Genomic DNA, 12815 nt, shown 5'->3' on the forward strand with positions numbered 1-12815 from the left:
ATGAACAAGACGAGGGAAAACAAGGCAGTGAGGGACAGGACAAGACAAGACGGATAAGACAAGACAACAGAGACCAAGCAAGAGCAGGAGAGGGCGAGGCAGAACAAGGCAAGGCTGGAGGACTGGACGAGCAGGACAGGTTACACTATGGACTGCAGGCACGGCAAGGGACCCTTTGCGAAGGCATCTGTGAGAGCGCAGTAGAGGTTTAAATACCTCCACTCCATGATATCATCGGGAGACAAGTCTTCCCGCCGCGGGGCCTATTTAGTATGGAGCCAGGCATACGCGCACCCTAGGAGAAGATATCCAGGGGTGCCGAGGAGTAAAGCCAGTCACGGCAACCTGCCACACCAGCAAGCGTAACACATCTACTTTCTTAGATTAATACTTTTAGATTTGAATTGTGTACCTATAGGGATATTCAGTCTATTTCTAAACCAGCCACAGGACCTTATTTACATGGAGAAATGCTCTCTGCACATAAGCGCATCTGTAGTCATTTTGGAATTTGCATGAAACCTTTTTTTTTCACAGTGATCATGCTAATCCTAACTTTATGTTGTCTTACATATTCTTAGGGTACTAATCCTCTCCCTGTTCCCCTCCCTAGCCCAGAAATATTTACTGCAAAGGTTTTGTTGCACTGCGTGCCCAATTATAAATCAATCATCAAGTGAAAGGGCATTCCTTCTTTTCTAGAGAGAGAGTCTAAAAATCATCTGATACCTACAACCAGTTTATCTACAATCATACTCTGAAGTAAATGCAACCCACAAATGATCAGAAGTTATTAGTGAAAAATTTTCTGTGGAAGGCTAAGAAATGCGTTAATTGTTAAAAAGAAGAAAAAACTATTTTCTGTAGATTTGGAAAGGAGTTTATTTTAAAAAGTCTTTTCTTTCAGTGTGCCTGGGAGAAAGACTAAAAGCCCATCAGAAAGCATTTACTTTCCATATGATGCTTATAGATTCAGAATTAATAAACATTGCTAATGTGTTAACTGTAGGGATGACACTGATAGCACATTCTGGCATTCAGCATGAGACCTTAAAAATATGGAAATCATTCTGCGCAGAAAAATAGTAGAATTTGTTAGCTCTTCTGACTTGCTGTATTCATTTAAATGTATTTATTTTTCATTTTCATTTTTGATTTATAAGCTCTTGGATTCCAGATGATCTGTCCGGTGTGCAGGCTTGCCGTATGGGCAAGCACTGCCACCAGTTCAGACAGAGGATGTCTCTTTGTAGCCGATGTTACGATACCACTGCAGCGGTAATGGGGACTCATGTATTCTGATGAACTAGTGGGAAACTTCACCCTTTCCATGTGCTATCTGGTACTTCATAATAACAGTTCTGCATACAGATAGAGATGAAGAAAACAAGACAATGACTTATTTCATAACTCTCTTGGAACTGTTGTATTTTCATTTTCAGCAGCTCAGCCCGGAAACACAATAAACTATCTAAATAAAAAAATAAAAAGGCTTCCTCTTAGTATACTAGAGAGTCTTTGTTAGTTAATGTTTTTCATGAGAAAAGATATAATTTTGGTGACCAGACACATTCTGACACATGTTCTAGACTTATACTGTGTCTGAAATAAATAAATGTTGGATTATTTGTGATAGTTAAGGTAGATTAAGGCTTTGATGTGCAGATCTGCTTTTAAACATGAGTAGCCCTGGAAGGAATGCCACTAAAGTTGTGCCAACTTTTGATCGTATAGACAATTCATTATTATTTGAAAATGCTATAATTATGTTGGCATATAAAATGTGACTTCTGCTGCATTGATAACCACAAATATATGGACTAGAATGAGCAATGAAGCTAGAGGTCTACTAAAGCATGTTTCACTGCTGTTTAGCCCCCATGGTCTGGGCAGCTCCTGTGATGAACAGACAGACACATCAAAATTAATAGCGCTTTTCAAGTTTTTGTAACGCACTGAAAGGGAATGCTAGGAGCCATACCACAGTCTTCCTTGATTAGACAAGATTCAGATGTAGGAACTGTGTTACATTCTCTGCTGATCAGAGGAAGCCTGGCATTCCAGCCATCTAGGCATTAAAGGACAGTCTACCTTGTTCACAGCAGGGAATTTGATGGTTCATAGAAGTGCAGCGTCTTACTCTACAGTTTCTTATGTGTTTCCAGTGCTCAGAAGAGCGACAATTAAAAGGAACAGACCAGAAGCCATGAATCGTGACTCTAGCGATGACCACTGTGTAGACATATCATCTGTGGGTGAGTATGCATGTTTTGTAAAGAGGTTTTGATCTTTCTCTAGTTTTACTACAGGAAGACCCAACATTTTTTTTTAAAGAGAAGGAGTTGCATGTATAAGATTGAATATATAGAAAAGTACCTTGGTTTTAAAACAATATTAGACACAAAAAAACCCATATCCAATTACGAGGTGTTCAATAGTGTGAACAATAGAAGACTATTCTGAGTGTGCAACTTGGTTTTTTTTTTTTAAACTTTAATGTAGCATCTCTCTAGGCACCTCAGCATAATAAATTATTAAAAAGGGGATTTGAATGTTGGATTTAGTGTTGGTCTTGCAAAAATCACAGTGAAAGATCACGAAGCCTGATATGGCCTCCCAGTGGAGGTGGTGGAGGCCAGCACTTGAATAGTTTCTGGGCATGATTGGGACTGATATCGAGGTCAGCAGTAAAAAAAAAAAAGAGGGTTGAAAGTTCCCTGTAAAAGACATTGTAGATGGGGAGCTGATATTGGGGTGATTGTGGGAATTTATATACGGTATCTATATACCGAAAGGAAGAATCGCAACTGGACAGGCTGGGCCAATTTGGTCTTTTTCTACCATCATTTAATATGTTACTGTGCTACACCAGTCTTCTAGGACTGAGAAGGCAGCTTCCTCAGTCCAAAAATGTAAATATTTTGTTTCATTGCAGACCAGGAGTAGGTTCTGGTTTCTGTTAACAGAAGAAGCAGCTCTGGCAGTTCACAAAGCCCTCTGGCACTGGCAGTGTCAAAGCAGCCTAAGTGCATTAAAAAGGATTCATGTGCCCAGATTATCAGTGGCCAGGTTAGACACTGTGGGCCTGATACTGAAAGTGCATTTAACGCTGGACAGTCAGATAAGTAAGACTTATAAGTCATTTATCTGGCTAATTTGTGGGCGGGCGGTGGGCAGATCTGGGCGGCATTACTTAACTGGATAAGAAGCGATATTTGTTCTTATCTGGTTAAGGTAATCGGATAAATTAGAGCAGCCATAGAACTGATTTAACTTAGCCTGATTTAACTTATCTGGCTAAGTAGCGCCTTGACCGCGGATATTCAGCAGCATAGCCATTTTGTACGGAAAAACGATTCGCGTGCAGGAAGTAGTTCCCGGACCCCCGCTGGACTTTTGGCAAGTCTTGTGGGGGTCAGGAGGCCCCCCCAAGCTGGCCAAAAGTCCCTGGGGGTCCAGCGGGGGTCCAGGAGCGATCTCCTACGCTCCTGACGTCGGGGGACAAAAAAACAAAATGGCGCTGGCGCTACCTTTGCCCTGTCATATGACAGGTCAAACGTAGCCCCGGCGCCATTTCTACAACGCACCGGAGGTCCGAGAGTAAGAGATCACACCGGGACCTTTCCTCTGGACCCCAGGTAATTTAAGGATTTGGGGGGGGTTCGGGAGGGTGGGGGATTTATTTTAAAGGGTCGGGTGGGTTTTAGGGTTGTTTTAGTGTGCCCAAGAGTGGAAGATCACACCGGGACCCCCCCACTGGACCCCAGGTAATTTAAGGCATTTTGGGGGGGTTCGGGAGGGTGGGGGATTTATTTTAAAGGGTCAGGGTGGGTTTTAGGGATGTTTTAGTATGCCGGTTTTCGATTTACACGATATTTAAAAAACCCAAACTGCGACGATCCGATTCCCTCCCCCTCCCAGCCGAAATCGATCGTTAAGACGATCGATCACACGATTCACATCTCTAGTTTCTATGCCATTGGCTCTAAATCTTCCGTCTGCTCTGGTTGGGAATTGTTGTTGGTGTAGAACCTTGGACTGAGATAGGGTTGATGCAACCTGCAGGGAGGAGTCTCTTCAGGCAGACTTGGACGAGGCAGAGATCCAACTAGAGCTTCGCCTTTACCAGCCCTCATTCCCCTCAGGTTGAGCCTTCAGGTTCCGGGGCTGGCAGAAGGGGGCCTCTGCGGATGACGGGGATTCTTTGACATAGCAGGATCGGAGCAGACTGGGAACTGTTGTATCTAAAGATGGGCAAGGGTCCGTAGCAGGTAGTGTTCAAGGAGAGTCCAGAGTCAGGCAGAAGCTGATTACTGGGTATCCATCCATGGGAAAGGTGACATGGAGATGCAGAGCCGGAGGAGGAACTGAAGATCCAAGCTGGAACTGGAGACGAGATGCAGGCAACTCACACCACCAAACAAAGAAGCCTGCGTGGTTGCGAGGCACTGGAATCATGTCAGGAGAGGCCTTTGGCAGACATCATCAGTGGGGGCTGCAGAGGATTTCCTGCCGTGGCCCCTTTAAATTCTGAGGAAGGACATGTGCACCTAAAGCAGCGCACCATTCCTGAAGTTGTTGACAGCATCCAGCCACAGTGAGAAGCAACTGGACGGCCTGGGGCAGGGGCTGCTGGCGACATGTTTGGCAGCGTCCTTCTGTGTTGCAGAGTGGCTGAGAGTGGAAAAGTTAGGAGTGGTGGTATGTGGGACAACCCATAGGTCAATGATCGTAACATGAATAAAGTGAACAGGATCAACATAAAAGGCTGATAGAATTATGCTTAAGGATATTTGAGATGTTGTGACCCAGATAAAATCAACATTGTCAAACTGTTGATCAATTATGTTTCTTTACTGTAAATACTGTCTCTAAATCATCAGAGTTGAATTGCAAGTTTGATAATTTTGAGAAACAGTTTAATGCTTTCAATAATTCCCTCTTAAAAGTACAATCTTCTCTAGCTGCAAATATGAAGGATTGTTTATTCTTGCACAATAAGATTGAATCTTTGGAAAATAACACGAGAGCTAAGAACCTTCACATTATAAATGTATCTAAGACACATTTTATATCCCCTGCTGAGGTATTTAAGAAATATACTTTAGATGTACTACAAATTACACAGGAGAAGAGTACTGCCCTGTCAAGATGCTTTTATGTTCCTGATAGAAAAGGTGGAAAGCAGTATGGATATACTAACTCCATTTGATAGCTCCAATTTAACAGATTATCTGCAAGATTCTCAGGACAAGATATCTACGTGAGCTACCTTAGTTCTAACATTTGCATTAGATGTAGATAGAGATATAATGTTAAGACAATACTTTAAGTATAAAGATTGAGTTTTTTTGTGGTGATAAAGTGCAGGTTTTTCCCAATGTCTCAAGAGAAACACAGATGTGAAGAAGGGCTTTTTTGCAGCTTAACTCACGGGTTCTTTCCTTAGGTTGTTTTTTTTTTCCTTTCTATGTAAATGCCTGATTACCTATCAAGGTAATAAATATGTCTTTGTTGATCCTGCACACTTAGTAACCTTTATTTTGGATAAATCATAAATAGTATTGGAAGATTCAGATACATAGTTTAGGGGTTATTGAATTTGAGATATCTGGGAATGCAGCTGGTCATTAATTGAAATACTGTTAATTCCCTTTATTTTTCTTTTCTCCTTGAATGTGTCCCATGTATATGTGGACTAGTGAGAGGTTTTCTTTTGATTGTGTCTTATTTTGATTTTTCTTGCTTAAGAATGTAAGAAAACTCTTTTTTTTTCCTGGTTTTTATCCAATATAATGTATAAATACCAATAAAATATAAATTAAAAAAAGAAAGATAAGAGTTTACAGGAAGTAATTCAGATGAACGAAAGAGCAGAATCTTAGAGGTGCATATTAAAAGGATTTGTCAGAGTAATTTTTTAAGTTACCAGGCAAAAAACAAGAAACGAAAATTACTCTCCCCTGCTCCCTGAATAAATTTTTAATTGGACAAAAATAACTGGATAAAGAGAGGTGGTTATGGGAGCGTTCTGCGTTTGCGGCTAAATTTTGGCTGGTGAGCTCCAGTATTCAGCACTACCCAGGCAGAGATAGCTGAGCAAGCCTGTTTGGAAAATGGCTGCCCTACAGTTACCTGGGCATTGTTCATCGGGTAGATTTGACAGAATAGTTACCCTGGTATGTTCTGCTAAACCTGGGTAACTTTCCTGCTCACTGGGTCACTGAGTATTCAGCCTCTTAGTTTAAGATTTTATAGCTGGAAGGAAGCTGATAGCCCATCAGGTCAGTTGTTAACAACTAAGGGGGTCATTTTCTAAAGGGATTGCACGTGAAAAGTCCCTTTTCGCGTGCAATACATAGATCGGGGCGGAGTCCACACCAGAAGGGGAGGAATCGGGGCAGCGTCGGGGTGGACTCCGTGACGACTTCGCTGACGGCGAAAGGTAAGAACCCTTTTCGCTGCCAGTAGCATGCCCAATAGCACCACCTTTTACGATGGTGCTACTGGGTGCGAAAGCCGGCAGCGATCACACCGCGGAGGTACGATTGCTGCCGGCTTTTGCAGGCCTGCCTCCCACCTCGCCCCCCATTACCGCCGAATTCTCTAAGGTCTGCGACCTTAGAAAATCCAGGCCTAAGGAAGTAACATACTATCGTAGCAATTTAATGTGGGTAAAGCCTTTGGACAATTCAATGACATATATTGTAGCAATTTTCAAAAGCCCACTTGCACAGGTAAAGTACATTTACATGTATAATACCCAGTTTTAAGTGTAGAGACCTCCTGGTCTCCACTAGATGGTCCTATATCCCTGTTCTGGGTTTCCAGCTTAGGGCCTCATTTTCTAAAGTATCGCAGGCCTGCGATACTTTAGAAAATCACGCTAACGGGGGGGGGCGGGGGCCGAAGCGGGGGGGGCGGTCCGGCAGCGATCGCACCGCCGCGGTGCGATCGCTACCGGCATCGCGCCCAATAACTACACCATAGAAGGTGTAGTTATTGGGCGCGAAATAGAGAGCGAAAAGGGCCTTACCTTTTCGCTTGGCGCGCTGTCCTCGCGAAGTCGACCCCGGTGACGCCCCCGACTCCTCCTCTTCCGGGGCCGACTCCACCCCGATTTCAGTAGCGCAGACCTGCGCTACTTTCGCTAGCTATCGCAGGCTTGCGCTAAGAGCGCAAGCCTGCGATAGCTTTGGAAAATGAGGCCCTTAGTGGGAGATACTATTCCTCTACAACACTTCCCCTTGTGGCTGGCTGCAAATAGTAGATCCTTACGGGTGAATTTTAAATCGCCCATGCACGTAAAATACGGGGGTTATGCACGCGGCCGGGCCCCTTCTAAAATGCACGCGGCACGACCGTGCGCGTAACCTTCGTTACACACACAAGAGTTGGGCCAAAGAAAAGGGGAAGTCTGGGGGACAGGGAGGGGCGGACCAGGAAACGGGGAGGGGCGGGGCTTCAGGCGCTGGTACAGCGCTCATTTGCTGCTGTGCCAGGGAAGTGCGTGCCGGCAGGGTGCCGGTGCGCACAACTTGCTACTACTCCTTTGGAGGAGCAACAGGTAAAATAAAAAAAACAGGGGTAGATGGGATTTTATAATGTGCGCCACACGTATCTTTAAAAATCTACCCCTTAATGCACATGGGAGGGGAGGGGGGCATGGGGGCTAGTGGTCTAGAGCAGTGGTTCTCAGTAGGTGTATTGGGACATACTAGTGTGTCACAAGGTCCTGGGAGGTGTATCGCAGGGTCAGAAGGAGGCCGATCTCTCCTCATCAGCCCAGATGGGAGTTGGTTGGCTTCTTATCAGGCCTGATGGGAGGCTCCCTTCTCTTTCTGGCTCAGTGGGAGGTTGTTTCGTCAATCACCCAGATCAAAGCAAGACATTGCCAACTCCTGCTCTTCTGGGTCCGATGGAACACTAACTTTATCTTCCCCACTGGGCCTGGAAGTGATGCGGCTGATGCTCTCTTTCCCCTATTTGGAGTGGGGCAAAGAAGGTTGGAGATGCTGGGCAGGGAGGTGGAAGAGAGAGGGAATGTGGGGGCTGTTGAACAGGAAGGGGTGGGAAACAGGGTGGTTGGACAAGGAGGAGAGGAAGGGGGAAGGGAGATTTGAGCAGAGGAGAGAGGGAGCAAAAGGAAGAGGATTTGGGGGTCGGGAATGCTGAACAGGGATGTGTGAGGGCATGATTGAAATGGAATAATTGGGAGAAATGAGGGATGATGGGAACATGGTGGGAGAGTGACAGGATGCAAAAGCCATAACATGTCAGTTTTTGGAATGTACATTTCTTCTATATTTGTACTTTGCTTAGTGTAGGAGAAAATATATTTCTGTTTCTATTTCTCCAGTTTTGTACTGCATGGAGAATGGCATTTTGAGATTTCCATTCCAGATTTTGTCTCCACATTTGAAATTTGTGATCTTTTATGCTGTATTTGGTGAAGGCCTGTTCTGTGTGTGTGACTGAAGTGAGGTATTTTATTAGCATGTAGGCATTTGTATCAGTCTTATTTGTTGGGTTTTCTCAATAGGACATGTATTGTTGGTGCACTGCTGCCTTTTCATTGGTAGGGCTGTTGCTGTTTGAGTCCTCGGAGTTAGTGCTGTTTTGGTATGAGAGGTTTGCTGTACATGTGCTGAGCATATTTTTCAGATTTTGTATTTTCCAATGTGCCTGGTAGTAGAGAGAGTTTTTTTTTTCTGATGCTGAAATAACAGTATCAAAATATCTTTTTTGTATGTGAGTTGTTCAGGGAAATATCCTAGTTCTGCAATGCATCTATATTATTGGGGGTCGTGGGATTCCTGTGGATGCAGAGTATATGTTAAAATGTATCCCCATGATGGGCATGTGTTCAGTGTGTCACTCATGTGAGCATCATCTACCAAGTGTGTCCCAACAGAAAAAAGGTTGAGAACCACTGGTCTAGAGAGTGGGGTCATTTTGGCTTGGCTTCTGGAGAGTTAGGAGCCAGTTTGGGAGCTGGCTAGAATTGAGGAAATTCTTGCAGTGCACCCCTTGCCTATCAGAGTCTGCCTCCAGTTTGGGAAAAGAGATTTTAGTTACAGTTTTGGCATTTTTTGGAGTTGGTGAGATCCTGGTCCAGTCTGGTGAGGGACATGCTCCGATGTAAGAAGACCTGTGAGCTCCTCTTCCTGCCTCATCACCTCAGAGGAAGATCTGGACTTTGAAAGTGTTTTGCCATTTTTGGTTTGTGAGGGGGTTTAGTGCCATTCCCTCCTCACAGGTGAAACTGGGCTCTATTAGCCGCCTATCCCAGCAGCAGATCTATCCGAATGAGAGGTCACATCAGGAGGAGTCTGAGGAGCAGAGGCAAGATCTTTTGGAGACCTCTATCTGGATCGCCACACTTTGGGACACAGGACATAGGCTGGAGATGAACTGGACTCGTGAGAACCTCAGGTATGATTTTTGAGACTAAGGGGATCCTCCTCACACATAGGAAATTCCCTGCCCACCTGGGATACCTTACCAACTCATTCCCTGAGGGACAAGCTATAGCCCAAGCCCAGGGCCCTGTTCTGAGGACACTTACACAGAGGAAAGGAAGAAGAATCCCCCTTGTAAATAGAGAAGTGGGAGTACAGATGTAAAGAAAGGAATTATCTTTTTGGTAGGATATGTATTTATTTATGGAGAATCACAGTAAAGTTTAAATTGAACACCCAATCTGTGTCCTGTCTATTCCATGCACCACTACTTCTGATAGCCAGCACAATAGCACACAACAGGAGGGATCTCACTAAACCGCCTGGGCCCTTTCCCCAGTAGAAAACAATTTACCTCTTGGGACAAGAAGACTGGGGAAAGTGAATTAGCCCCAAGATATATAGACCCTTAGGATACAGCCCATCTTCTAAAAAAGGATTACATAAGCGTGTAAATCCTTTTGAAAGTTACCTGCTAAATCTTGGCATTGAATAATCCTATATTAGAGCATGCATGGAAAAAAAATGGCATCTTATTTATTTTTATTTGTTTTTCTTTTTGTTAGAATGGGAGCCTGCATGTGAGAGAGAACATGTAAGAGTGAGAGCCTGTGAGTGTGGGGGAGTGGGAACCTGCGTATGAGAGAGCCTGCATGTGAGAGTGGGAGCCTGGGTAAGAGAGAGTGTGTGGGAGTGGGAGCCTGTATGAGGGAGGAAGTAAAAAAAGGCAGGAGAAGAAACAGAATAAAAGACACCTTGAAAAAGGAATTAGGAAAAGACAGACAAGGGGAAAAAGAGACTGTGACCAGCTGATTAGAAAAATAAGATCAGACAACAAAGGAAAAAACATTATTTTGACTTTCAGTGATTGAAATATGCTATCTTTGGGAATGTGCATTTCTTATATATTTATATTTTACTTTTTTCTCAGTATTCCACTGTTCACTGAATCTGGTTTCTTGGATTTTCCATTTCAATCTTATCTGTGTGTTTGTTTCAAATTAATAGTTTCTTATTCTGTCTTAGGTAATTAGATATTTTATAGTTTCTTATTCTGTCTGTTTTGCTTATGTGTGACAGAGGTGCAGTATTTTGGCTAGCGTGAAGTTTCTCTGTAGAGAATTGTAGCAGTCTAGCTTGTTAGCCCAGTGGGTGGTATTTTAGTGTTCTAGGACCTGGTGTAATGTTTGCTTTGCTGCCTTTTCATAGATAAGGTTAGGTTGCTGCTGTTTGAGTCCTGAGAGTTACTGCTGCTATGGTATGGGATGGCAAGGTTCTAGATGGGGTTTTTTAATGATATTTTTGTAGGGGTTTGTATTATTTCACAAATTGCTTGGCAGTGGAGGGAATTTGTTTTGCTGTTAATGAGGTGACACCAGAGAATCAGAATTTATATTTTTTTTCATGTTGGATTATAGTATGAACAATCCTAGTTCTGCTCTGCACCCACTGAAAATCTTAAGTTCTTACGATGATTATTGCTGTTTTATTGTAGTTATGATGTATTCTGCATTTTTGGAAAGAGGATTCATAAAATAATACATTGATATGTTTATTATGTGATTGGATTTGATATTTCTGTGAAGTGTCCTTTGTTTACTTTTTATATGATTTTGTGTATTTATAAATTGCATTACATATAAAATAAATTAATAGAGATCAAAAAGCTATTTTAAATGTTGGTAACTGCTTGAACCAAAATATTTTAAAGCAAAACTCATGATGCATGATGGCTGTTGCAGACTGCAAAGAAATCCATTGTCAGCTGCATACTAAGGCATTATTTATTGATAAGAGGTACAATTAGTAGGACTCAAACCTATACGCCTACTGCCTACCCATGTTAATCTTGGGTGCCCCAAAAATTCAGTTCTGGCTATACCACTGAATGGCACCAGCCAGCTCTCAGGTAAGAGGTCTCTAGGGCAGTAGGGGACACAGATGAGGAGTTCAGGTTTAAAATGTTGGCAGCGGTTTTTTTTTTCATTTCTAAAGAAAAGGAAACAAAAAAAATAAATCCAAGGATTTGGTAGCTTTTTTTGTTTTGTTTTGTTTGAAAATGAAGGGTGAATTTTCAGAACATTTACACATGTTAAATTAGCATATATGTGCTTAAATAGCTTGTACTCGCATACATACTATTTTATAAACACAAAAAGTATACTCGTATTGTCGGTCTCTCACACACACTTATGCTCCAAAAAAAAGAGATGGTCTGGGGTGTTCCAGAGTGGGGCCAAGAGGCAGGTGAGCAGGTTGCTATTTTATAAGAGATTTGCATGTTTGCATTTGGCAACATATTCACACCATTTTACACCTGCTAAATATCATGCGCAATTGATATCTGCCTCGTCTGTTGGGTGGGAGGTCTGGATGAACTGGGGAGAGCGGAGGGAGGGTCTCGATGACCTGAAGAAGGACTGGGTGAACTGGTGGAGGGTTCCGCAAGCCGATAAGGTTTTAAAATATACTGACTTCCAGGCATAAAACAGGTTTTTATAGGAGTAAGTCACAATGGTTTTTGTGCATAAAATATACGCACGTATGTTTTTAAACTAGGTAGGAAAATTATGTACTTTCAGCACTCTCAGGAAGAAAAGTGGGAGAGTTCAGGAAGTGGGGAGTAGTAGGTGGATTATAAGGAATGCAGTTATATTTGTGGGTGGTGGTTTTATAAATGAACTGTTTAAAGGGAAGGTTTGAAATTTAAATTGTGTTTTATGTGTTTTAAATGATGTAATTTTATTATTGTGAACCGCCTTGATCGTCTATATGAGTATGGTATGTGCGGTATCTAAATAGTAAATGAAATTAAATGCATTGCAGATATTTGTGCATAGGGAAACATACACGCGAACATTAAGGGTATTTTATAATCTGCACGTACCTGATCCACACAGATTATAAAATACTGTAGCAGATCTCCATGCGGCCATATATGAGGCTGCACAGAGTTCTCTGAAAGTTATCCTCTGAGGTTTTATTTTTCATTTTGTTAGACAATGCACATCCCTATCCTATATAACAGTATGAATTTGTCGCCCTCCTTTTAAAGCTACATTCTGATCTTAATTTGCAGCAGCCTCACCTTCAGATATCTTCTTCCAAATGTTGTCCCCTGCTCTTTGAGTAGAGTAGGGGACATGTATGCAGGTTAGCAGGTGTCCTTTTGAAATACAGCACCAGCAGGTGAGATCCTGGAGATCATTTCTTTTGCTATGATTAGGGAGGGATTTCTTTTTATTTTTGGTTGCTTGTTTCTTTGGCCAGTGTTCCAATCCAGCTGGGGAAGTTTAGGCAGGAATTGGTGAAGAGAGGTTTGGGCTATATTCCCCCCATGTGGGAAATGCAGAT

The 12815-nt window shown here is 42.7% G+C and overlaps 1 protein-coding gene across 10 annotated transcripts in view; it reads left to right on the forward strand.

Annotated features, from left to right (window-relative positions):
• Window positions 1-12815, forward strand: part of CACNA1E (calcium voltage-gated channel subunit alpha1 E) — a 735423-nt gene that overhangs the window by 451662 nt on the left and 270946 nt on the right. For all 10 annotated transcript variants that reach the window (XR_003858904.1, XR_003858905.1, XM_029617785.1 and 7 more), the window contains exon 12: window positions 2166-2255. Coding sequence is in view for 8 of the 10 variants with exons in the window: in XM_029617785.1 (XP_029473645.1) it covers window positions 2166-2255 (90 nt within the window). In the remaining 2 variants the exon portion in view is untranslated. The remainder of the gene's footprint in view (window positions 1-2165; window positions 2256-12815) is intronic.

Source organism: Rhinatrema bivittatum, chromosome 10 (genome assembly GCF_901001135.1).
Source record: "Rhinatrema bivittatum chromosome 10, aRhiBiv1.1, whole genome shotgun sequence".
Classification (NCBI taxonomy): domain Eukaryota; kingdom Metazoa; phylum Chordata; class Amphibia; order Gymnophiona; family Rhinatrematidae; genus Rhinatrema; species Rhinatrema bivittatum.